The sequence below is a fragment of the Sciurus carolinensis genome, chromosome 2 (genome assembly GCF_902686445.1).
Source record: "Sciurus carolinensis chromosome 2, mSciCar1.2, whole genome shotgun sequence".
NCBI lineage: Eukaryota > Metazoa > Chordata > Mammalia > Rodentia > Sciuridae > Sciurus > Sciurus carolinensis.
In genome coordinates this window covers 95,695,826-95,722,284 of record NC_062214.1, presented here as the reverse complement: position 1 = coordinate 95,722,284, position 26,459 = coordinate 95,695,826, and the positions used below count along the sequence as shown (strand labels likewise).

At 44.4% G+C, this 26,459-nt stretch overlaps 1 protein-coding gene, 1 non-coding gene and 1 pseudogene across 2 annotated transcripts in view; 1 reads left to right on the top strand and 2 right to left on the bottom strand.

Moving 5' to 3' along the window:
* Positions 1-22,380, top strand: part of Lipc (lipase C, hepatic type) — a 130,896-nt gene extending 108,516 nt beyond the window's left edge. The window contains 6 exon segments of the mRNA XM_047534180.1: positions 1,436-1,669; positions 4,827-5,069; positions 15,916-16,033; positions 17,515-17,733; positions 22,022-22,097; positions 22,099-22,380. Of these exon segments, the coding sequence (XP_047390136.1) occupies positions 1,436-1,669; positions 4,827-5,069; positions 15,916-16,033; positions 17,515-17,733; positions 22,022-22,097; positions 22,099-22,134 (926 nt within the window). The 3' untranslated portion in view covers positions 22,135-22,380.
* On the bottom strand, positions 15,618-15,689 carry Trnav-aac (transfer RNA valine (anticodon AAC)). The gene has a single exon. It is a non-coding gene; the product is annotated as a tRNA-Val (tRNA).
* Positions 22,381-24,596: 2,216 nt separating the features above from the next.
* On the bottom strand, positions 24,597-25,785 carry LOC124977486 (nucleosome assembly protein 1-like 1; annotated as a pseudogene).
* Positions 25,786-26,459: the final 674 nt, after the last annotated feature.

Below are 26,459 nucleotides of genomic sequence, written 5' to 3'. Positions count from 1 at the left end.
TTGCTCCCCAGCAAAGTCTCTGCAACCCACTGGACACCTACAGAGAAATCCAGGAGGCACGAGCCAGGTCCTTAGTGTCATGTCCCCAGAGCTCTCCAGCTTCTCCTCCTGCCATCTCCTTTCTGGAACTCTAGGCGTCCATAACCCTGGATTTTTCTCTACAAACACTTGGTGACCTCTTGTGCCTCTGACCTCTGCATATGGTGTTCTCTGTGCCCACCACTCATCCAACCAGGCCTATCCTGCCTACCTAACTCAGCCATCAAGACCCAGCAGGCTAAAACAAACAATTTTAGATGAAAAACAGGGACATTATGACTTTCTTTTATCAAGTAACAATAGTTTTTAAAACAACTACTTTTCTACAATTACCACTCCTTTATAAAAACTATTTTAACATGAAAAAGAATAAATGTCAGACATTGAAACTGAATACGCGTCATTATGAGAACTCATCTCCTCATCCTTTTCCTCTTTTTCTCCATTGTGCTGGTAATGGGAGGCCTGGCCCTGACTGTGGAAGCAGGACCAGAAGGCTGAGTTTGAATTCAGCAAGGTGGCCCCAGGCCTGAGCCCCCAGCCCTCTCCATTCTGGATGGTGTTGGGGTCACATCCGGCGTGATTAGCCAGGCCTGCCTGACCAGAGGCAGCCCGAGAGCTCACTGCACTGCTGTCATCTTACAGTCAGCTGCAGAGAAAAAGGGAGTCTGTGGGTGACGATGGAGAGCAGGTGTTCTCAGAGCCCAGTATCAGTCCCTTCCCCCTAGTAAAGGATAGAAGCCAGGGCTGATGGGGGACATCAAAGGTCTCCAGAGAAGGCAGCGGAAAGAAAGCTGGAAAAACACTTGAATGCATGGACACTCTCCAGTCAGCCATCCAGGAGCTGCTGCTAGTCTCACACAAAACATCTGTCACTTGTGGACCAGAGCTTCGCTCAGAACATTTTCACCCTAGAACAGTGATGTCCTAAGGCTGTTCTGGACATTCCAGCGAGATGACATTAGTGTAGGAGAAAAGCCAGCTTGTTTAGGAAATTATTGACAACATCCAGCAAATAAATTCTTTCTTTGATGGGTAGGTTCAAACCATATGTAATGAGCACATAGGTTTTTTTCAAGCAAACAAATGTGCTTGAAAGTAGCTTGAGAGGTACTCAAAATTGATTTGCTTAAATAAATCAAGCATTCCCTTATAACCTTGTCTCTACCATTGGATAGTCTCCGCAAACCTCTTCCCCACCAGGTAATGCCCAGCCTGTGTCTAATTTTCAGCACCATGAATTACTGTGGTTTTATTGCAGAAAGGTTATGGTAAAATTTTCTGGAGAAAGATTATACCCTGGGTTTCTCTTCTTCCTGCTAGCTCATAAATGTATAATATCAAACAAATAAAAAGTACATTTCTCCTCCTGACCTTACCCTTGCTTTCCCCTTAGGGCTGGATGCTGCGGGCCCTTTGTTTGAAGGAACGTCCCCCAGTGACCGCCTTTCTCCAGATGACGCCAATTTCGTGGACGCCATTCACACCTTTACCCGGGAGCACATGGGCCTGAGCGTGGGCATCAAACAGCCCGTGGCACACTATGACTTCTACCCCAATGGAGGCTCCTTCCAGCCCGGCTGCCACTTCCTAGAACTCTACAAACACATTGTACAGCATGGCTTAAATGGTGAGAAAGAGGCCGAGAGCACTGACCTGCTTCCCACACCCCCAGGGGCCTCTGGAACCCAAGGACATCTACCAAACCTGTGGGACTCGGGGCAGAGCTCAGTCAGGGTTGGGGCCAGGGTTTATGATCACCAAGTCCAATCAGAGAGAAGGCCTGTGGGAGTGGGCAAGGGCTGATGGTCCCTGAGGATGAGCAGAGGGACACCATCAGGAAGCCCAACCTCTTACGCCTGCCCACTATGCCCCAGCAAAGCCTTTTCAGGGGTACCAGCCCTTCTGAAAGTTGAGTCCTGAAGCTGCTGGATATTCCTTCTTCTCAGGAAGTTTCCTCACTCTGGGGACTTCCACAGGAGACTCTATTTTAATAGGTCTTGGCATTCTGATCCTTGGTCACACAAGAGTGAGAATAACTCTTCACCCACCTTGATCAGTGGATCCCAAGGACAGTGCTGAGATTCTTCCAGTGTGAAATCCAGTTGCAAATCTGTTGTTACACCCTTCACCTCAGTGCAGAAACTGAATTTATCTGACTTTTTCTGGGTTGTCATCCCACTTCTGTCTCAGATCCCAAAACCCAAACATTAACATGCACATGAATAACATGCACAGGATCAGAGCACAAAACTGTGAGCAGGGACCACGCCTTCCACAGGCATTCCACATTTCTCCTTACTATAAAACATCCTGATTAAAACATGCCGACTCATTCCAAGCCAACTGGAGCCCCCCACCTTCCACCCACCCCAGTCATCCAAAACTGAGCTGAATGCCCCGCTCTCAGGATTACATCACCACGCTGGCCTCTCACATACCAGCATGACCTTCACACTCCACATCATGTCCTTGGCTGAACTCCCAGCCTTCCACCCGCCCATGCCTCAGAGAGCCTTTTGGGAACTTCCCCTTATCATTGCTTCCATCTCCCTGGTCACCACCCACCAGTGGTTCTTGCTGATGGCCCAACCCTCCTCCCACACTGCCACCCTCTCCGAGCTCAAAACAGACCACAGGCTACTGTGTAGTAACTACTTGCCTGGTAAACACATCTCTGGCCAATCACTGCCATTTGCTCTTTTGTGCTAAACTTCAAAATGATACAAGCAAGCATATGTACACAGCTTGCAGGACTTTGAAGGGGGACTCAGTTTTCTTCAACCCTATGTTGGAAAGTGTTCCCATTCCAGGGCAGTTCTCCCAGCCACTCCTGAACAGAGTGTAACCTGATAATTGTCTTCCCCACCCTCACCACCTCCTGGCTGGGTGAGCTTCATGAGTTAATGAATGCCTTCCCCCCAATACTCCTCCCCTGGTGCTGGGGATTGAATCCAGGGCCTCGCACATACTAGGCAAGTGCTCTACCACTGAGCTACCTCCCCAGGCCTTTTAATTTTATTTTGAGACAGGGTCTCACTAAGTTGCCCCAGCTGGCCTAGAACTTGTCTATCTTCCTGCCTCAGCCTCCTGAGAAGCTGGGATGACAGGTGTGCGCCACTATAGCAAGCTGTGAATGTCTTTGAGGCTCAGTATTCCCATGGACAGCAGAAGCCCCAGGGTGCAGGGAGTGGATTAGTGGAAGGCAGCAGCTCGACCTGCCTCCTGGTAGGTGCTCAACCAATGCAGCCATTGGTGACCCAAAGCTGAGATGAAGGGTCTTGGTGTTCGGCCTTGAAATGCTTGGGGAAACAGCTTGTGGCAAATTCACTGGTGCTCTACCTTCATATTAGGTACTTTATGTCTTGTGGTGGTTCCTTAACATTCCTTGAGAATAGTTTGAGAATAATTCACTACAAGATAGGTTGAGATTTGGAGTGGTATTTTTTTTTTTTAAGGTCAAAATTCATGGAAGAACCTCTTATAATTTTTAATAGATTCCTCCCAACCTATGACTGACTGATAGTTAACAGCCCAAAAAAAGCAGATAAATCCTGTTGAGGTCAATTCAGCCTATGATCTTAGAGGTTCAGTAGACAATTCCATTATTTAATTGGATGCTCAATGGATGCTTTAACGAGGGGTTGCTGTTGATTTATTGAGATTTTGGTAACTATTTTTCTGAATAAAGATTGTTATTTCTATGTTCAAAAAAAAAATTCATGGAAGATAAAACTATAGTAAGTTGGCTTTGGGAGAGTTAGACCTGATTAGTCCTAGTGACTGGGACATATCTTTTTTTTTTTTTTTTTTTTTTTTTCCATGCTGGGGATAAAACCCAGGGCCTCATGCTAGGCACATGCTTTACCACTGAGATACATCCCCCAAGCCCCTCCTTTTTTTTTTTTTTTTTTTTTTTTTTGAGATGGGGTTTCACTAAGTTGCTGATGCTTAGCCTCAAACCCATGATCCTCCTGCCTCAGCCTCCCAAGTAGCTGAGATGGACCCCCAACAACATTTACAGGCCTGCATCACAATGTCCTGCCATGGCACATTCTTCTTAATCCAGTCCCACTGCTGGCTTCACAGACCCAAGGGATGCAGTGGCCACTTTGGGACATGAGGCAGGCATTATAAGGAAGGCTTCAGTCACAGAAGTGCCTCACTGATCTACCTTTATTAAGAGAAGAGGCAGTCCAGTAGAGTAGAGGCAGGAGAAAAGGAGAGGAGAGGGAGGATGGGAGGAAAAAGGTGGAAGGAAAAGGGGGGATCTTGAACTGGAATTGATTTCCATGCATATTTGAGTTTGTCAGAATGAACCCTACTACTATGTATCACCATAAAGTTTTAATCAAAGAGAGAGAGAGAGAGAGAGAGAGAGAGAGAGAGAGAGAGAGAGAGCGAGCGCCCGTACAACCTGATCCAACTAACCCACTCCAGGCCCCTACACTTGGGCATTTTTAACCATTTGAGAAATATCTCTAAAATGAATCACACTACTCTGCTTTCTTAATTTGACTTTTCCTAGTGATGTGGGTTCACATGAAAACACCTACTGTGTGCCTAGGATTTTTCCCTGACACTAAATGACCGAAAGGGTCTACTTCCTTTAATGTTTGTCAGTTCTTCCATCCTGCTGTTGTTAGGGGGCCAACCTTAGCAAACCCACCCCTACGGCTGCAGGGTGCTACCAGTAATCTCCTGTTGGCCGAGAAACAAGATGACCTTTGAATTGAGAGGCACTTGGGGTTTGGAGATGATAATGTTCTACTTGCCCTACGTTCCAGCCATTGCCCAGACCATAAAGTGTGCCCATGAGCGGTCGGTGCACCTCTTCATCGACTCCTTGCTGCACGATCACATGCAGAGCACAGCCTACCAGTGCAGCGACATGGACAGCTTTAGCCAGGGTCTGTGCCTGAGCTGCAAGAAGGGCCGCTGCAATAAGCTGGGCTACCATGTCCGCCAGGAGCGACAGAGCAAGAGCAAGACACTCTTCCTAGTGACCAGAGCCCAGTCCCCCTTCAGAGGTGAGTGCATCCTGGGTCCCTAGTGTGCAAGGCTCAGAAACTCCCTCCACACTGTTCCCTGGGTTTCTTCAGCTCTGTTAGCACAAAAAGACCAGGCCGGATGCAAACTTTATGGATCATCTCAGCTTTTTATCCAGAAATGGGATTACACCTCCAATGGACCCATTCCCCTGGTGGAAAATGAGCCACTGGCCAAAGGAGGAGTTTGGGCTTATATAGGTTACACTGAGAGGTGATTTAGTGAGCATGTTAGTTTGGCACTCAGGGATTTGGGTTTTGGGGTTGGGGGCCAGTGGTCAGCACCTGGAGAGGATTTATCTTGGAAGAGACTATGTTTCCTAGAGACTCTCATTCTAGGTTTGCTGAAACACTTTCTCCCCACTAGTGGCCAGCATCTGAAAAGGATTTATCTTGAAAGAGATGAAAGCTATCAATGTATGGCTTTCTTTCTCACTCCCTTTTCCCAGGTCACGCCATCTTGGGGTTTTTCATTTTCTGTATCTAACCAGCTCTGCACTCTAGTGTTGCTGAGACTGTACACACTCCAGGCAGCAGCAGCACCAGGTTTCCCCCTTTTCCAAGAATGACCACCTTGCTGTCAAGGATCAGGAGGAGAAACCTTGATAATTTCTGGAGCAATACTTGGGTTGGCCTCTCTTCATTCATTTTCCGTGTTCCCTGGAACATTCGATGTGGAAGACTCCCAGTGGTCACCTGGACCACATGGCTCTCTCTCATGGTCCAAGGACCTGGAGGGTCTCCAAATGCTCCACTTCCACTAATTTCAGATTCTTCCACTTCCACTCAGGATCCCCATGAAGAAACAGCGTTCTCAGCTGCATTTTCAGCTCTTCATTTCTACCCCTTAGGTTTGAGTCCACCTTCTTACAGGATATTCTTGTCATATGGTGATCTTCCCAGGACATGATTCAGCTTCCAGTGTTTCCCAGCCAGATCCCTAACCTTGGGCAGAAATGGAGGCCTTGCTCTCTGATTAAATGAGAAAGGGCTGTGGCCACTTCCTGAGCCTAAGTGGGAGCCGAGGCCAGCAGAGAAACACTCCTCTGAAGCCTAAATCCTCCTGGAGGGAACAAACCATCTGTTGCCATTAACATTTCTGCCTAATCCTTAAAACAGTTCAGGAGTGATTTTGCATCTTCCAGTTTCACAGCACCCTCTCCACAGTGAGGCCGGGAGGACTTGGTGGTGTGCCCTTCCTTCCTTTATGACTATGCAGATGCTGTGAGGGAGGGGACGTGAACTTGGCACTTGCACAGTGTTTTATACAAACAGTGCACACAACCTTGGAATACTTGTGGCTCTCAGAGCAGGTAGCAAAGCCAGTAGGGCTGGTTATTCCCCGCTTTATTTATTTTAAACATTTTTCTATTTATCTATTTACTTTGGTTCTGAGGATGGAACCCAGAACACTTTACCATTGAGCTACATCTCCAGTCCTTTTCATTTTTTATTTAGAGACAGGGTCTCGCTAAGTTACTAAGACTGGCTTTGAACTTGTGGTCTTCTTGCCTCAGCTTCCGGAGTCACTGGGATCACAGTACCCAAGTATTTCTCCATTTTAAAGAGGAGAAAGGTATAACGTGGATGGAATGCCCACAGCCACACTCTGTGAAGCCTGGAACAGAGTCACCTGATTCCCAGTCCAGTGCTCCTTTGTCATTCCACTTCCCAGTTCAGACTCTCAAGAGAGACTTGTTTTTTAGGCATAGGATTCCTCTGTTTATCTGAAATTAGGTTACCAGCCAGAATTCCTTGATTTGAACCAAGCAGGTCCAGGAACTACAGAATCCAGTGTGGGCAATAGACAGGCCTCTGAAGCAGTTGGCCTGAGGGGTCAGAGGCTCTCCTCTGTCTGATTCTTAGGGTTGGAGAAGGCAGCTTCCAGGAGCAGGTGAGGGAATTTGGAAGGCCTCTGGCTTTGGGGACCTCTCCCACTACAGGCTGCCAACTGGGAACTCCTTGGGTTAACCCATTCCTGTTCTCAATGACCTCACCACCTGGATGATGAAGCCTCTCACATAATCACTTCCACTGGATCTACTTTCATCGTGGAATGTCAGCATCACAGCCATTTTACAGAGGGAGAGATGCAGGCCCAGACAGGGCAAATCATTCGCAGGAACACTGAGTGAATCCTCGGCAGAGCCAGCATTTAGGCCGTGGGCCTTCAATGAGTTGAGCAATTTTTACCTCAGTAACCTGTCCCTGATCTGTGCAGGAGAGGGGAAGGGAATGCTTTCTGCTTCAGGGCAGTAGAAAGAAATGAGGCAATTTTTCACCTTCATGGAATGAACTGGGAACTTTATCTGAATGGGGGCTTGACCCAACTGGAGGATGTCTCCTGAGGGCTTAGAAGTAGAAAGGAGAGATAGAAATCAAAAGAAGGAGGTGGGGGGCTGGGGCTGGGGCTCAGTGGCAGAGCGCTTGCCTAACATGTGAGGCACTGGGTTTGATCCTTAGTACCATATAAAAATAAACAAATAAAATAAAGGCATGCTGTCCATCTATAACTACAAAAAAAAATTTTTTTAAAGGAAATGGAAGCCAAGCATGGTGGTGCACTCCTGTAATCCCAGCAATTTGGGAGGCTGAGGCAGGCGGATCACAAGTTCAAAGACAGCCTCAGCAATTTAGCAAGGCCCTAAGCAACTTGGTGAGACCCTCTCTCAAAATAAAAAATAAAAATGGCTGGGGATGTGGTTCAGTGGTTAAGTGCTCCTGAGTTCGAACCCCAGTACTAAAAATTAAAAAATAAAAAGGACCAGGAAGTATTTCAGGGTAAAGCACCCCTGGATTCAATCCCCAATGCCAAAAAAAAAAAAAAAGATGAAGAAGAAGAAGGAGGAGGAGGAGGAGGAAGAAGAGTAAAAGGTGACAGCCAGGTTGTAAGGACCCAACTAGCACTCTTTCAGGATCTCTTTCTTGTAGAGGAGGACCAAAGTCACTCCCTGCTGAGGTTCCAGTGCTGACCCAGGGCCTGCTCTGCACCCACCGGTCTGCTCCTCCCAAAATCCCCAGTTCTATTTATCCTTCCAATGAGCAAAGTCCTAATCTGCTCCGCCTAGTTTCACACCCCAGTGGGCAGCAGCACCTCTGTGGTAACATGAAGCTGCCCTGGGAGAGCTGGAAACGACACCCTACCACACACGCCTATTTGGAAGCAGTTGCTTATGGGGTGCTAAAATCTGTATCATGCTGTGTTGTCAAGTATGGTACCCACTAACTGTATGTGGCTATTTAAATACAAATTTAAATACTTTAAATTGAAGGAAACCAAAAATTCGACGACTCAGTCATACAAGGCACCTTTCAAATACGTGGCTGCTCTGTCCGAGAGCACAGAAAACATTTCCATCCTTTCAGAAAGTTCTCCAGGGTGCCAGCACGAAGCCTCTAATCCAGGCCACGTAACTACACCATTCTCCACCCATCGTGGCCACAATCATCTCCTACTTGGACCCCAGACCTGTTCCCCTGGCCGTCTCCAGCATGTTGATGACTACTTGTGGATCCTTTACAAAGCAGAGAAACCACAATCTGTATTTTCCAAGGACATCTAATTGTACTATCTATTTTAGCGCAGGGTCTGGTTGGGCAAGATAAACATCGCCTCCTGATTGTAGTTTCACACAGGATGACTAAGTTGGCCTGCATTCCCCTGGCTCCCAAGATGTTTCCACAAAACCATCAAAGGATCTATTTTCTACCACCTTCCGCCTGAGCGCGGGTAAACACCCTCTAGGGTGCAGCGGTAGTGCAAGAGAACTGGGAAACGGTCTCCGAGTGAAACGAGGCAATTTATCGCCCACTTCCATTCTCACTCCCTCAGGAGGAAACTTGACCAGCTCTGGAGCCTGTCTGGAAGCAGGGGAGGGGCACTGATCTGTATTGGGTAAGCTCTGTTTAGCAAGTGTCTGGACTAATGCCACTCTCAGAGCAGTGGGAGGAGGTAACAGGGTGGAGGGGGCACTCTGCCCAAGCACCGTGCTGGATGTGCAGCAGGAATGATCTCAGTTATCATTGGATCCTCACAGCAACTGAGAGAGAGGTCAAGAGGAAGGTACAGAGACAGAAATGGGGGGCGTGCTAAATTTTCCCATGAATACATTAGGATTCTGAAAGGTTGGATCATCCTTCCAGGGTCACACAATCTATGAATGGCAAGCACTCCATTTAATGGCAGCTAGCCTGGATTCCACACCCTTGCTCCTTTCCCTCCTAAGAGGGGGACCAAGGCCTGCTCCCTGAGTGACCTCACACTCCTCAGTTGTTCCAGTGTGTAATCCGCCTCTTCCCACACCCCTTCCTGGCTCTCTGGGTTCTTCCCCTGGGTTCGCCTTGCCAGAACTTTCTCCCAGCACCCTGGGCCTCCTCCAGCTGAGGAGAGCACTCTGTCGTGCTGGTTGGTGAGATGACTAGCCAAAGAACAACCTGGAGAAGAAGGAGGTGACACAGATGAACACCTTCTAGAAGGTGGGCACCTTTGCATAGCCTTTTGTCACATCCTCACCACCTTGTGAGAGAGCTTTTCATTCTCATTTCACAGATGGGGAAATTGAGCTCCAGAGAAGCTCTGTGTGCACCAGACCACAAGACAGCAGGTGGCAGAGAGGACTCAAACAAACCCAAGCTCCGTCTCCCAGTCGAGGACTCTTATCATCATCCCTCAAGAAGCAGCCGAGAGGGGCAGGCATCCAGTCCTGAGACATCGTGGATTTATGCAAATGGGGCAGTGCTGTAAGCCCTAACGTGGCCACCAGAGCAGGCACATGCCTACCAGGTCCTCATGCCTCTCCTTCACTGGCGCCTGATCTTTTTCGCCTGCTCACGCCTGCCTCCCGCAGCCACACTCCAGACTGCACCAGTCCTGGACCTCGGTCCCCTGATCATCAGCTTCCCGGAAGTCAGAGCATTTCAATTCTAGTAGCAAGTCCTTGGTGCTTCAGGAAACACGAGGGCGCTCATTCCTACCATCTCCACTAGAGAAAATCCATACGCTGAGGGGGGAGCGTCCTCTTTGATGTCTGAGACCAGAGGCATAAGATCTCCCAGAGCCAACATCTAATGATTCAGATCTTTTTTGTGTGTGTGTGAGAAAAAAAAGAAAAAAGAAGCAAAACATTCTCTTTTCATAAATTCCACAATCTGATGCTCACAGTAGCTGCCGTGTGAAAAGAAATTTAATTTTTTCTTTATGAAGTGTGGCTGGCAGGGTCCACATGGACTAGATCCAGGTTTTTTCCTGGTGAGGAGGATCTCTAGAGGTCTCACATCTCTGCTCCAGATGGAGTCGCCTGATCTCATTCATGTCAACAGACTCTTTCATGCCTTCATCTGTAAGACCTGAAATAATTTCTTCTGCGAGAACTTGGCCTGTGTTGTACGTGTCTCTGCAGCCACAGGATCAGAAGTGTTTTCCCCAGATCATTTTTTAACATCCAAACTAAACATGTCATAAGGCAAAGTGAACAAAACCATTCACACTTCTGTCCTTAATCTTTGCAAGAAAATCACTGCATTTTTGTTGTTGTTTTTTGGTGTCGGGATGGAGAAGCAGTAGAGGATGGTAACTTCCTTTTTAAAAAGAAAAATGCTTATGCAAATCCAAATAAGAGCAAATAACTAACTCTCTGTATGAAAGGTCCTTTCATGTTGAAAAAAAATGGATTATATTTCAAGATTTCTGTGACTGTCCCAGCACAGTAGTGACACGGATTCGCTGTGCAGATATGGAGCTGTTCAGGAATCTCCCTGAAAACACAGGTGCTGTGACTACCATTCCTTTGTGAGCTCTGGGGGTACACGCTTACCCAGGCTCCTCAGAGTCTATGCGCCACTGCAGGTTCAGACCTCCTGCATGGGTCCCACGCTAGGTGACAAGCCAGGGCCTTGGTAACCATCTGATCCCAACTTCCATGTTTCACACAAGCAACTTCCCCCAGAACCGCAGCATCTCAGACGGGGAATTCCATCTCCTCCTACTCACAATTTAAGAAAAGGGGAAGACGAATGCACATCCCCAGTACAGGGACATGAAACATTTATCCATACTCAGGGTAGACATTCAGGAGACAGGAGGGTGGACTCTGCTGCAGGGCTGACCCAGGATGCACGTCAAAGGCTCAGAGCAGGCACTTTGTCTTGGCAGCTTCTTTGGAGGCAGGTTTAACAGCAGCTTTTCTTCAGGGCCGAGTTTTGAAAGGGCAGGCTCAGTTTACAGGACCCAAACACCCAGGAGACATGGAAGGGTCTTTTGGAATTAGTTAGATACCGAGGTTCAAATTCTGCTCCACCCCAAATGACTTCCTTGTCTGTAATTCACCAGGATCATTAGCATGGTGTCAGTCTCAGCAAAAAACAACACTTCACTCCCCTGGGTCAGCAGAAAGAGCAAGTGGGAGAGGGTAGAAAGGTATGAAGAAAATCAACAAGGGCTCTTTCTGCACCTTGAATCCAGCAGCAGGATGGAAGAAGCAGGGAAGGGACTGGTCCCTGGAGAGACCCACGCTGTGGAGGTGGGGCTGCTGCTAATCCTGGGGCAGCTGCTGCACAGTCAGCCCCTAACACAGGAGGGAGCAGAGGAGAGATCCCTCCCTTCTCTGCTCTGTCCTAATCTCCACTGGTGCCTCCCTAGTGATCAAACCCAACCAGAAACCAGTTGGGAAGGGAGCCCAGAGAAACAGCCAGTAAAGTCACATCATTCTGGGGCTCAGAGAAGGGCAGAGAAGGGTGAAGCGTGGATGTCTAGGTAGAGGTAGGAAATGCAGACTGGCCAGCATGCTACCATTAGTTTTACTATGAGGACCAAAAACAAGGTAGGTAAGATGCTGAGTATGTAACCTGATACATAATGGGATCTCAGCAAACGGAAGCTCTTTTTCACTCTTCCTATTTACAATCAGGATCTGGGATGCAGTATATATCCTGTGTGGTTCATCACACAAAGATCCCATCAAGTACTCCTTGGATGCCTTGGGAATGCTGTGCATTTGTGGAAATGCAGTGACGTCTCCCCAAGACTGTCTCCCCTGATAAGGCAGAATGTGGCAGGGTCCCATGAGTGACTCTGTCCCCTGGCTGTAAGATCCTTCAAGGCCAAGACACAGCAGCTTCTAGGTCTCTTGTTTTCTTTTTAAATATTTTTAAAAGTTCTTTCTTTTCCCAATAAGATTCTAGTTAAAATATTATGCTTTTGTAGAAAATATGGATCTTGCAGAAAAGCATAGAGAATGAAAATCGCCTCTCTGCCCTCTCCAGGGCTAAGTGCTGTTAATATTTTTGTGAATATCCCTGCTTCTATGCATTGTTTGGTAGGGTTGGTCTCATACTAGATATGCAATTTCATATCCTGGTGGGGCTTTCTTGTTGGGGGAGAGATGTTCTTTTTTACTCTTTTTCATAAGCATTGAAAGCGTACCCAAAATATCTTTTAATGGTTTCGTAAGAGTAATCACACGGTTGGGCATGTGAACTCAATCAGCAGACTAACTTCTGATCCCAGCCTCACCAGTTACTAGCCACATGACAGCAGGCTCGTGGCCTAACTTTGTAAAATAACATGGGAGGGAAGACAAAGCGAGCATCTTATAAAATGTAAAGGCAAGTGAGATGATCATGTGAAGCATTTAGCTCTGTCTCTGTGACATAGTAAAACACTAAAAGGTGGTTATCAAAATTGTCACTATTAGTGGTGTGGTGGCAGGTGTCTTGCATTCCAGCTACTTGGGAGGCTGAGGCAGGAGGAGAGTTTGAACGCAGGAGTTTGGAGCTGGCCTGGGCAACATAGCAGGATCCCATCTCAAAAAAAAAAAAAAAAAAAAAGAATTGTCATTATCAGTTTCATAGCCACTCCTCTTTGACTGAATATTCAGGGCATTTCTGGTATATTTTTAAATAAATAATTGTTATGACATTTTAAAATTTACATCTCTTTTCACATTTCAGCTTTTTATTTAGGAGATATAAAACTATTGGTCCTGGGTATAGACATTTAAATAGTCAAGTTCTGGAACTAGGTTGCCTGGGCTTACCTCCCAGTTACGCTGCTTATAACTAGCTGTGTGATCCTCAGAAAGTCACTTAACCTCTCTGTGCTTCAGTATTCTTCTCTAAAATGAAATAATAACAGTATCAGTTGTTGTGGGGGTTAAATGAGATAATAGATGCAAAGCATCTGACAGAAAGTAAATACATGCATAAGAGCCCATGGTATTATCATGCATACTGCCAATTATACAGTTTCATTCATTCATCCCCAATAGCCGAATAGCACTGAGCTGAGCACACAGAATTCCAACTAGTACATTAGACTGAATTGAAAATCCATGTCTGTGGGGTTCTTGAGTTTACCTGAATTCAACTTATTACACTGGTCACTTGTTACAGGCTTCCTTGACGAACCCCAAATGCTGTAAGACCTCTCCAGAGGCTTCTGGGATGAAGGCCTCCCAGGGTTCAGGGACCCTTCCTGGCACTTGGACCCTCGGCACCTTTCTTATTTCTTGCCACCGCTTTTGGTGATGTCTTAAGGTCATTAGGCTTGAGCACTTACTCGTCCAGGGCTCCGTGCTCAGTGCCTGACATTACCCCGGTTAGCTCTCCCTGCACATCTGGACCCCTGGCGTACAAATCAACTCTTAGCGGTCCGTCCTTGTTAACAACATAAACATTTGGTGCTTCAAAAACAGCCCCTTAAGTAAACCTAGAGATAGAATCTGTAGGCGCAGGAGCAAATCTGCCACAAAATCCAAATGGGAGACGGTCGATGCCCAAGGATAGATTGGGTAAATCATCTAGAGGCGCAGAAACATCTGCACACCAGGACTGAGCCAGCGTGCCAGCAATGGCACTGCCAGGCTTGTCGTGTGGCTTCCGAGTTGAGGTGATTCCACATGCTGAACATGAGGGAGGGACGGTCGAAGGGCTGGTTACCATGATCTAAGCTTTCCAAAGGAATCTAAAACAGAGCTGGAAGCTCAGCTGCTAAATTCTCAGAAGTGATTTCCATCTTGCTCAAAGTTAGTACGCATCCTAATATATCACCTCCAAGCAAACAGTTGGTTCACGCCCCAAAAGTTTGTTAAGCACCTACTATATTCAAGGCATCACGTTAGGATTGGTGGGTTGATCTTTATCTAGAAATGGAAAGGCAACTACACACAGGCACACTGTATATCTTCTATCCTTTGCCCCAGGCAGATGTCCATCTTCCCAAGAGTGGAGGTGGTCTCAGAATCCATCTCAAACTAGGGCCCCAGGCAGTCACCACTAATCAGATAGAGTTGATGTGTCATACTAAGCCTGTGGCCATCGTGCAGCTGGAACACTGCTGACAAGTAGTCTATGGAGACAGTAAGACAAAGGCCAAGCAGTGATCAGCTATTTGAGAATGAAGTGGGATCCACACAGTATCGGGGATTGAACCCAGGGGTGCTCTACCACTGGGCTACAGCTCCAGCTAAATTGCACCGCCGGGCCTTGAATTTACGATCCTGCCACCTCAGCTTCCCAAGCACCTGGGATTGCAGGCAGGAACCACTGTGCCAAGTCTAAATGGTGTGATCTAGAAAACAACCCCATAGCCCCATAGCAGCACACGTGTAATCCCAGCTACTTGGGAGGTTGAAGCAGGAGGAGCCCAGGTTCAAGGTTAGCCTACCAACCTAGTGAGTCCCTGTCTCAAATTAAAAAATAGAAAGGGTTGGGGATGTAGCTCAGTGGTAGAGTGCCCTGGGTTCAATCCTTTAATGAGAGAGAGAAAAGAAAGGGGGGGGGTTTGAAGGAAGGAAGGCAGGAGAGAGGGGGAGGGAGGGAAGGAGGGAAGAAACCCCACAGCTGGTTGGTGTGATGATGCAGGCTAAACCAGACCCCTTGGAGACTTCCAATAGCTTAAGGGCAGCTGTGAGGTCAGACCCTGCTATGTGACTTGAGCAAGCCACTTTGTTCTTTCTGAGCCCCAGTTTTCTTATTCACAAAATGCAGACAATAATAACACACCTACATGTAGGGTTGTCCTCATGAGCACATGGGATGATGCAGGGGCTAGTATTTAGCAGTGCCTGCCTTCCAGCAAACAATTTGCTTTTATTAATTAAAGATAGACTATATTTAGACAAGAATAAATAAATGACCCTCTTTCAACAACCTAGAAGGACATGCTAGATAGTCGAGTTGGTAAGACAGACAAGTGGAGGCCCAGGTTTTATAACTAGAGTCTTCTTGTTTCCATTGGGAAGGATGCTCATTGAACCCCTGGCTTATGGACAAGAAGTGTCCAGAACACACAGATATGGTCGTTAGGGCCTACATTTCTTAGCTGGGTTCTGCCCCAACATCAGACAGACACAAAAGTGTAAAACAGCAGTGTGTTTTCTTTCCTCTTGCCATTGTCAGGAACTCTGGCCAATGACATGAAATACTGTAGTAGACTTGCATCCGGAAATCAATGAGAATGGCAAATATCGCACTCCTATACTTTATTCTGCAATCTTTTTTGTTGGACAATATTTATCTTTTATCTTTTTTGCTTTGCGGTGCTGGGGATTGAACCCAGGGTCTCATGCATGTTAGGCAAGCACTCTACCACTGAACTACACCCCTGGCCCTTATACATTGTAAACACAATATAAGTCCTGTGTAGAAATTTAGGATATACAGAGAAGGAGAGAGAAGATGAAAAGCAATCACAATCCCACCAGGGGAAAAAACATTGTCAACATTTGCAATCTATCCATCCAAAATTTTCTTCATTTTTGAATTTTAGGAAATATAAGATTTTTTTTTTAAATTAAAACTTCTTGCTTAACACCCCCCCCTCTCTCACTAGTTTATCATTACCAGTTCAAGATCCAGTTCATCAACCAAATTGAGAAGCCAGTAGAACCAACTTTCACCATGTCACTCCTTGGAACAAAAGAGGAAGTGAAGAAAATTCCCATCACTCTGTGAGTGCGAGGTGCCCCACTGTGGGGTGGGGGGCATGCTTGTTTTTCTCACAGGGTCTGGATGGACTTTGCTTTTCAAGGATCAGGCCAGATACAGATTACTCTTCTCTTCATATTATGGCAGCTCCAAACACCCTGTCCAAGGTGACATTCACCCAACCTAGCCCCTTGAGACCCTTCTCTGCCTGAACATGTGACCCTGCTGATGCCCTGTGAGCAGAGAGGGAAGTCAGAGGTAGGCCCATGGGAACCTACAGTGCAGGAAGCAGATCCTGGCAGGGAGCAGTGGCAAGGGATAGAGCAGGTGTCCACAAGAAGGCCCAGAGCACCTTTCTGGTAAGTCCTAGAAAACATAGCCCAGAAGCAAAATCAGTATCATTCAATTTAGCACACATTTCCAGTCTCAAAAAGCCTGTAGTGCCAGTCCTCACCACCACATCTGTCCCTGGAGCTGTTACACACCTCACCCAACACACACAGCAGTCCCACAGAGCCTCCCTTGGAGACTTCCCAGCTTCACCAGCCAGAAAATGCACGGAGCTGTTTTTTTCTGGCATCTTGATTCTGGGCATGAACTCTCCTGAGATGCCACAGCAGCCCTCACCCACTCCAGGAATGGTCCTCTGCTTGCTGAAGATTGCCCCCAGGTTCAGGTCTCTGGTGGGCACACTGATTCAGTCATTCAGCAAGCACTTGGTGCTCTGCCATGGGGGGAGAGAGGACCCTACCCTAGGATGCTCACAGCTGAGCACCAGGGGGGATTCCCACATATTCACAACATACCGTGGGAAGAACTAGGATGAGCCACACCAGGGAAGCCTCCATCCATCCGCATCACTCTAAATCGCGCGATACCTCTGCACTATTTATCATCTCTCCCCCAGGGGACTGTTCTCAGTGGTGGAAAGGGCATCTAGCTGCTCTGTCAATGTTGGGAATACCTTAATGTCTTGGAGATTAGTGAGTAAAGCCGCTAATGATGCCTCAAAGTCTGATCTAAATCTTGGTCTAAATTGGCACAGCCTTTATCCTATTTGGTTTTTCTATTACTGTTATGCTTTGTTGCTTTAATAGATGTTTCTATTTGCATGGGGGGAGGGGAACATTGCTGGGGAGAGAAGAGTATGGTATGGGCGTCTGCATTAATCACCCATAGAAAGCCGCACTGTCCAGAGACCACTGCTGAAGCCACACCGTCCTCCCCAGGCTTCTCCTGTCAAGCTACAGAAAGTTAACTAGATTCATGGTAGCAGAACATCTCAGAAACTTTTTAATATGTTAATTCATAAAATAATATGGTTTTCCCAACTGTACTGTCTGAAAAAAAACTTTTTTCATCCTGCCATGCCCATTGTCTTCTCCATTAAACCCCAAAAAGTATCATCCCAAGTCACTCAGGTCACTTGACGCATCCTGAATGTGCCTAAGTATCATTTCACTGTTTAAAACTAAACTAAGTCTGGTTTCCTTTGCATCTTCAGGGGTGAAGGAATTATTAGTAATAAAACCTATTCCTTTCTTATCACATTGGATTTGGACATTGGTGAGCTGATCATGATCAAGTTCAAGTGGGAAAACAGCGCTGTGTGGGCCAACGTGTGGAACACGGTCCAGACCATCATCCCATGGGGCACAGAGCCCCGCTACTCAGGCCTTGTTCTAAAGATCATCCGAGTCAAAGCCGGAGAAACCCAGCAAAGGTGAGGACTGGTGCCACCACCTAGGAACTAACATATTCAGCACACAGGTGCTGGGCAGTTTCACAGTTCAGCAGCACCTTTGTTGAATGCAGTGGGCATCACGAGGCCTTAACGACAGAGTGTGGTTACTCAGAAAGGTGAAGTGCCATCCCCAGGTCACAGGGCACAGCTGGAAAGATTTGCACTGAGGTCTTCTGACTGCGTGTCCAGCCTTCCCCAACACCCATGGTTAACAGCTGCCTCCCTCTGGAGTTTGAGAACCTCTCACCAGCCTGGGCTTCTCCAACTTCACTGTCCAGATGAATCACCAGGTGAAGAGTGTCCCTGACCCAAGGTGCTACTAGTAGATACAACGTCTCTTGTTTACTAGAAAAACACTTTGCACAATTGCAATTTACCTTTCCCTGTGGGGATGCTTTTCAAATCTTAGATGCCAAAGACTCACTGAGAAGCTTATTAAATATGCAGAATTCCTGGACCTACCTTTGGGGCTTTTGATTCACTGTGGTCTTGGGAAGGACACAGATTGCATGTTTTTGTTTTTGTTTTTTTTAAAGAGCCCTAAGAAATTCTAATGGGAACAAATAGTCTATCCTTAAGAAATGCAGTCCATGTGATTTATCATCTCTCCTGGGCCCAAAGTCCCCAGGGACAAAAAGGTATTGGGGTCGGGAGTGGGGAGTAAAGGAAAGGAAGGGTGGTCCAGCTGCTCCTACAGCCTTCTTAGAGCAAAGAGAAGCCCAACACATTTTACCATGGCAACCATTCTCTGTGACAGGGTGATTCTGTGCTTCCCCAGGCCCTTCCCTACGTCTGCCCTTCTGAATCTGAGAAATTTGTCTCTTCCCTCCTGCTTTCCTTTGTTGGGAAGCCCATTTCTCTCTTCGGCTTTGCCTTCAGCGGAGATGGAAAACAGACTTCTAACCTCTGAACCGCACACCTCTCTCAGGCTCAGGTTTCACTGCCAGGAGCCCGCACATGGCAGATTTATGCCCCTTGGGTCCCTTATACAACCACACTCTGAGATTTTATCTCCCTGGGATGCAAAATCCTGGCAATTACTAAGAGCATACTCTGCGGTCTGCCAACAGATTTCTCCACATGATCCATCTGAGAAAATTAAACTGCTTCTCTCCTCTTATACACTTAGCTGTTCTTGCATGACTTTTTGGCCCTTTGGAGCAATGCTACTTCTGAGTGTTGTCCCTCCCTACATTCTCTTAACTAGAGAGTCATTCTTCTGTGTTGGTGGCTGCTCACCATGGTAATTCTGAGTGCCTTGCCCTACCATCTGCACTGGTGCACACCCCCGGGGAGACTGAAGAGGGAAAGAGGAGCGGGAAGAGGCTGGCACCTAGAGAATAGCCACAGCTTGGGCATTGAACAAAGCGCTCCCTAATATTAATCCCACATAGCCTTTCCAGCGGCCCTGACCTGGATAGCACTGGCTGTACAGATTAGGAACCTGAGGCCCACATGTGCTTCAGGTTTGTCTGATTTATTGCCTGTTTGTCACCCATGCACTGTTTCCAACAGCAACCTCCTCCATTAGTCCTGGCCAAATTAATCTGATTGTCCTTACTCTAATTTAGCAGAGTTGTAATCCTGGACATTAACATATAGGTTCATCAAACCCCTGGCTTATTGGAGATACATACTTGAAAGGGGAGGTGTCCCAGGGCTGTGGGTGCTGTAGTTTTTCATACTATAATACTGAGTGCCTTCTATGTGTCTACACAATACCAGGTGCCATTGGAGACATGCCTCAAAAGAAATAAATTTAAAAAAATATATATATAGATATATAGATATTTATATTATATACATATGTATATGAATTGTGGCTCTTGGCATGAAGAAACTCCAGAACCTAATTAGGAAAACAAGATGACTTATTTTTACTAATGGTGGGCCCTATCCCAGGGCTTCTTAAACTTTAAGTAAATATAAATTATCTAGAAATTATGTTGAAATGCAGGTTCTGCCTCAGTGGGTTGGGTGGGACCTGACAGTCTGCATTTCTGACAGTTTCCAAGGAATGCTGCGCTGCTGCTGCTGCTGCTGCTAGTCAGTGGACCACACTCTGAGTAACAACAGACTGCATTGCATAGTCTAGAAGTCTTTAAAAAAAAAAAAAAAAAAAAAGAGTTCAGGCTGTTGCTATTGGAGCTGTGCTGTAACAGGCTTTGAGGGCAAGAGGCACTTCCAGGAGACAGGTAGTGAGTCAAGCAATATGATAGGCAGAACCAAAAAGTGTCTGCATCAGCCTATCCTAACTTAAATTTTTTTACCTCACTGCTTACCACTGGTATAGCCCCAGATAATAACTGTACTTCTTGAGACTCAATTCTTGGTAATAACGAGAATGATAAAAAGTATGTCCCATGAGACTAACAGTAACTACCAATTTTTCAGTACCTTTTGCAAACCAAAATTCAGTCAGGGCACAAACATTAAACCCTGTACTCTTAATCATTCTGCTAACTGCAAGAAAAAAAGATAAGTTGGTTAAGTACTTGCTCAGAGCCTGCATGGGAGAAGTTTTTCCCCAAAGGCACAACCAGGGATGGATGAGTAAGGTTGTGTAGTCAGATGAAGAGAAAGAACAGAAAGTGTTGGCCCTACAGCAAGACATAAGTAATTGCTTGAACATAATGAGAAAAATGTTCAATTTCCACTGTAATCATGTCAATGCAAAACAAAAAATCAATGAAATTATCAGTGGTCACCCATAAGTTTAGCAGGAATTAAAAGGGAGATAACATCCAGAATTGATGAAAGTGTACAAAAACAGGCATTCTCAGAAACTATTCATGGAGGTTCACATTATAGAAGTTTTGCCAGGAAATTTCATTCAACTAATGTTCAGTGAGCACCTACCTTATGCTAGACACTGTTATGGGCAGCAGGCACATAGCAGTCAGCAGAACAAGTCCTTGGTCTCATGGAGCTTACATTATCAAAATTTTAAGTAGGTACAATAACCCAGATTTTACTTCTAAGTATTTATTTTGGTAGATATTTCATACATACTAAAATGTACACAAGGACACAGGCATACAAAACAAAGTTTGTTGTAAAACTATTTGTAAATATTGAGAAATATCAATGCCCATCAATAGGAAAATACTAAATGCCTTGTGGTATATCCATATAATTGAATGTTAGGCAGCAGCTAAAAAAAAATAGACTTAATATTTATTGATAGGTACAGGTCTCTGGGTGAATTATGTGATGACAAGGAAAAACTGCAGAAGATATAAGCAGTAAGTCCCACTTCTATTTTTAAAACTTTATACTTGTGTGTGAATATTGATGTGTATAAAAATAGGTCTATAAAGACCTAAACCAAACCATGAAAGTAAAGAGGGCAGTGATGTTAGTGAAAGGTGGTGGTGAAGAGGGTGTTTAATATTTGACATTGTATATTTCTCTACAATTTGAATTTTTCAGGAATGCATTCATATATAACTCATCTCGCCCTTTTAAAGGGTCTGATTTAGTAAATATTTGACCTCTGATGCGATCCAAAGAAAAAATAATTCCCTGTGACTACTGATTAGATAGATAGGTAGGTAGGAAGATAGATAGATAGATAGATAGATAGATAGATAGATAGATAGATAGATAAAAAGATAATACAATTGAAGTTAATATAAAATGGCATCCTCAGGTCAACCTAGTGGTCATAACAGGCTAGCAATTGGCATCCAAGACAGACCCAAAACACAAGTCCAGTTCTCTTTAGCTGGACAGTTTCTGCATCAATAAGAGGAAGGGGCAGAGCGACAGGGCTGAGCTAGGCAGAGGCTGATGGTGAAGGCTGATGACAGCGGCCTCACACCAACACCTTTAAGAATGGTGTGGATAAACTGAAGCATGTCCAAAGAAGGAGAGCTTGGAGTTAAGCCTGTCTTCGGAGGAGGAGGAATTCTGGAGGAACTGTGAATGTCTGCCCTGGAGTCAGGGCAATGCAGTAAAAGAAACAAGTCGCTCTCAAAACTTTGATGAGCTATTACAAAGGAGAACAAAGGAAGGCTGCCCCTAGGGCTTTCAGTTCCTTCAGAACCAAAGTCACCCAGTGCAGAGTCCTGGGAAGCTTATACTGATTGCTTTCACTGACTTGGGTTTTGTTTCTCTCTGAATTTATGAAAATATCTTCAAACATAGGGATCTAGGAGAAGAAAGTACATCACATGCATTACACAACTTGAGCAGCATTTGATAAAGGAGGAAACACTTCATAAGCACCATCTAAAACTTAACGCTGTTTGTGTTTTCTATTCAGAATGACATTTTGCTCAGAAAACATGGATGATCTACAACTTCACCCAACACAGGAGAAAATCTTTGTGAAGTGCGAAAGTAAACTCGAAAACATCAAAGCGAAAGATCAGATGAGCTTGATGAAGCCCAGTATAAAGAATAAATGAATCTTATTCCTTATCTGGATCAGTCGCCTTCTTTGGAAACCAAAATTACATGAAGAATCTTGTGTAAATCTAAATAGAGTTTAGATCCAAAGGGGTATGTTTCCCTACTATTAACTGAGGTTTTAAAACTATATTATACAACTATTTTCAAGTGTTAGTACAACTAAAAGTCTCCCAATTTTTTGTCTAATTAAATCTTAATATATGCAAATGAGTACAAATGTAAGAGCATTTTAGACCTGTTATTCTAATTTAAATTTTTTTAATTAAGTCAAATTTCCCATATTCCTTGCAAGTTTATTCTGATCAGTTTTTGAACCAGGCTGGAAAAATACTTCTTTATTATATAACTAGCGCTTCAATAAAGCAAAATTCTAATTAATCATTGGTTGTATACAACACACACACTCTTGCAGACAATACAGCTCACTAAAAGAAAAAAATTCTAATTAAACTAATAGATACAACATAAAATCACACAATTATTCCACTGAATCAAACACAGAAGTACAATGCTACCAAAACCACTACTGATAAGAGTGAAAGTTGGACAGCTGGCCATTTAAATTATTAAGGTACTAATTAAACAAATACAATTCTCCTCTTTTTTTTTTTTTTTTTTTTTTTTTTGCGGTACCGGGAATCGAACTCAGGGCCTTGTGCTTGCAAGGCAAGCACTCTACCAGCTGAGCTATCTCCCCAGCCCCAATTCTCCTCTTTTTATGTACTTTAAAAAATTTATTGGTGCATTACAATCATGCATAGCAGAATTTATTATGCCATATTTATACATGCACATAACTCATTCAATCTCCTTCTCCAGTACCTTTCCTTTCCCTCCCCTCCCCCATCTACTTATTCTACTAATCTTCCTTCTATTTTTTTTAAATTAGTGCATTATCATAGTATATATGAGTGGCATTCATAGTGGTATGTTTGTATATGGACATAGCATAATTTGGTAGATTCCACCCCAGTACTTCCCCATTCCCTCCTCCCTGTGTCTTGATCCCCTTCTACTCTATTGGTCTCCCTTCTATTCTCATGAGATCCCCTTTTTTAAAATCCCCCCCCCCCTTTCCCTAGTTTCTACATGTAAGAGAACACATTTGATCTTGGACTCTCCAAGTCTGACATTTCACTCAGCATGATGTTCTCCAAAATGAAATAATTTCAGTGTTTTTTATGGCTGAGTAAAACTCCATTGAGCATACATACCACATTTTTTTAATCCATTTGATGGGCACCTGAGCTGGTTCTATAACTTGGCTATTGTGAACAATTTTCCTTTTCTACTATTTGCTTATAACAAAATCTAATGGGAAACTGGGAATACCTCAGTGGCTATGAATTGAATGCTTGTATCTCCCAAGATTCATCCATTGAAGCCTAAATCTTCAATATGATGGCATTTGGAGGTAGGGCCTTTGGGGAATGATTAGTCACCAGAGTGGAGCTTTTGTGAATGGAATTAATGGCCTGAAGGGGACAAAGAGACGTGAGCTCTGCTCCTAGCCATGTGAACATAGAGGAAGGTGCCCATCCTCAGACCAGAAAAAGGCCCTCACCAGACGCCAGATATGCCTGCACCTTGGTCCTAGACTTCTAGTCTCAAGAATTGTGAGAAAGAATATTGTTTAAGCTACCTAGTCTGTGGTCATTTGCCATAGCAGCCTGAACTGACTAAGACAGAGTTAGGTATCAAATCTCAAACTGTCCAACAAAAGAAATAAGTTTTAAAAAGCAAATTCCATCTCAAAGTACATTACAGAAACAGATACTAGATGTGGTTACCAGTTGGATATGTGTTTCAAGTAATTCCAAGAGGAGGAACATGCTCTACACATTGAACAAGCTAACTTGACCTGCACAGAGGATCAGCTCTATACGGCTCATCATTCACACCATCTTCAGAGCAAGGTAAACCAGGGCTCGTGAAAACAAAAATCCTGAAGAGCTGTCTGGATTTGACTAATCAACTTTAAATTATCCTGCTTGATTCACTTTTACTTCCCTTTGAAATACCCACAAAAGTAAAGGGTACGAGGTTGGGGGATAGGGAAGAAGAATAACTGAGTCAATGTTTAAAATGAACTATTCTGCCCTGAATGTCAATCTTGCCTACAGAGGCATTTGATCCTACTTTTGGGTAAAATGTACATGTGTGAGTGAGTGTTTTATCTAGCATTGATAGATACTACAAATGAGCAATTTTTCCATTATATCTAAAATACTAAGCTTTATAGTAAAATCAACTTGCATTGTATTGGCATATTTCATCATTAACTATTCAGAAGGAATTTAAAATAACACTTTTTTTTTGAGTTTTACAATTTATTTATTGAAACCTTATACATACATTATTTGGCTGTAGAATTCTAAAATCATATTTTCCAAAATATATCCCAAATCACATAATGATTATAGCAAAGAAATACAATAAGTCACTCAATTTGCTTCTCAATGTCTTAAATACAGAGAATTGTTTTGCTCATTTGGTAAAACATTACCTCATCCTCTTCTTCACCTTCTTCATCATAATCATCATCATCATCTTCAATAGCTTCTCCAGTGAAGTATAACACTGATCTTGGGATTAGTAAAAAGTGACCAATTTCAAAGTCTGCAGCAAGAATAGCTTCAGCATCATCATCCAGATCTCCACTGTCAGGAACTTCAGGAGGGGCAAAAAATTAAAGAAAGAATCATTGGAAACTGTGTTGGTCACAGTACGAACTGTCCCACGTCCCTTGTGTTTCTGCTGCTTCTTAATAGTTTTCAAAGTGACATTCTTTCCTTTTTTCCAATCTATCTGGCGCACCCTGTACAGCCCATAATTTCTGGTCCATCAAAAGAAAAGGGATCAGAATCATCTGGGTTCTGACCTCATCCTATATGTCTTTGTCAACACTTCATTTGTGAAATATTCATTGGGTTCAAAGTGAAATTCTAAGATAAAACTCATAGGTTGGCTAGCATCTGAGAATTTCACTTTAATATCTTTCAAGTGCTTCAGAATAGGTTCATCATGTTCCTGAACCATGTCACGGAGCAAGTCAACATTCTTAAAAACAGTCAACCAAAATTCAGGAATTCCTTTAGGGTCTTCTTTTTCTTCATCTTTTTTCTCATCTTCTATCTTGGCCTTTTCTTTCAGCTCCTCCGAAATTTCCTCTTCTTCATTTGGTTTCCATTCACATTCTTCTTCTGTAGGTTCATAATTGCATTAATGATCTCAATCGCTTATCAAATAGAGGCTGATAGAGAACAGCATACTTCCTTTCAAGATCATGAACTTCCTCATAGAATTTGGCTTCTATCTGTGCACATTTAACTTGAAGGTTTTTGAGAGCATTCACTCGTCTTTTGACTACCCTAGGCAAGCTTTCAATGTATCCTGTTGGTGTTTCTACCAGACCATCAAGTCTTTCTTGAAGAGCTGCAAGAATCTGAGGATTTTGCATCATCTGAACAGTCAGCTGACGCACTTTAATTTTTGTTTCTTCACCAGTTTCTTCTTCTTCTACTTCTTCAACATCATCCAAATCTTGATCAAGTTCAGAATGTTCTTTGTTGTCAATGTCTGCCATGTTGTAAGAACTTCAAATATCGGCAGCTAGTACAGGCGGCCGGAGCTGCGCAGGCAGTGACTCAGGGAGGCAGCGGAGACCTAAAATAACACTTTTGAAAAACAACATGAAAACACTCTTTGCTATATCCTGTCTCCCAGGAGACATATATGAGAATATTTATGTGAGTCTTGAGACCATCACAACCAGAAAGAGCCCAAAGGTTTACCAGCGTGATGCATAATGAACTATGATATACTCTTATTGATAAAATACTATGCAGCTGGGATTGTGGCTCAGTGGTAGAGCACTTTCCCTAGCATGTGTGAGGCACTGGGTTTGATTATCAGCACCACATATAAATAAATGAAAATAAAGATCCATCAACAACTGAAAAACAAAAAAAGATGAGTCAAAGCTACACACACAAGAAGAAAGGGCCAGGACTCACAGGAGGTGGCAAGGCAGCTAGGGTGCAGCATCAAAGGAGAAGCTTCTGGGTTTTACATTTGCACAAACACAATAAATGCATGATGTATGATTCAAATGAAACTATACTATTAGGGATAGCTACACAGGTGCAAAACTAAGCAAAAGCAATAATATCACCACCTTGAAAGCGAGGCTACAGCAACTCCAGGAAGGAGTAGAACACACCAGAGCTCCAGGCACCAACGACACTATTTCTCACTCCGGATGGTGGTGGGGCAGCTGTTCACTTTTA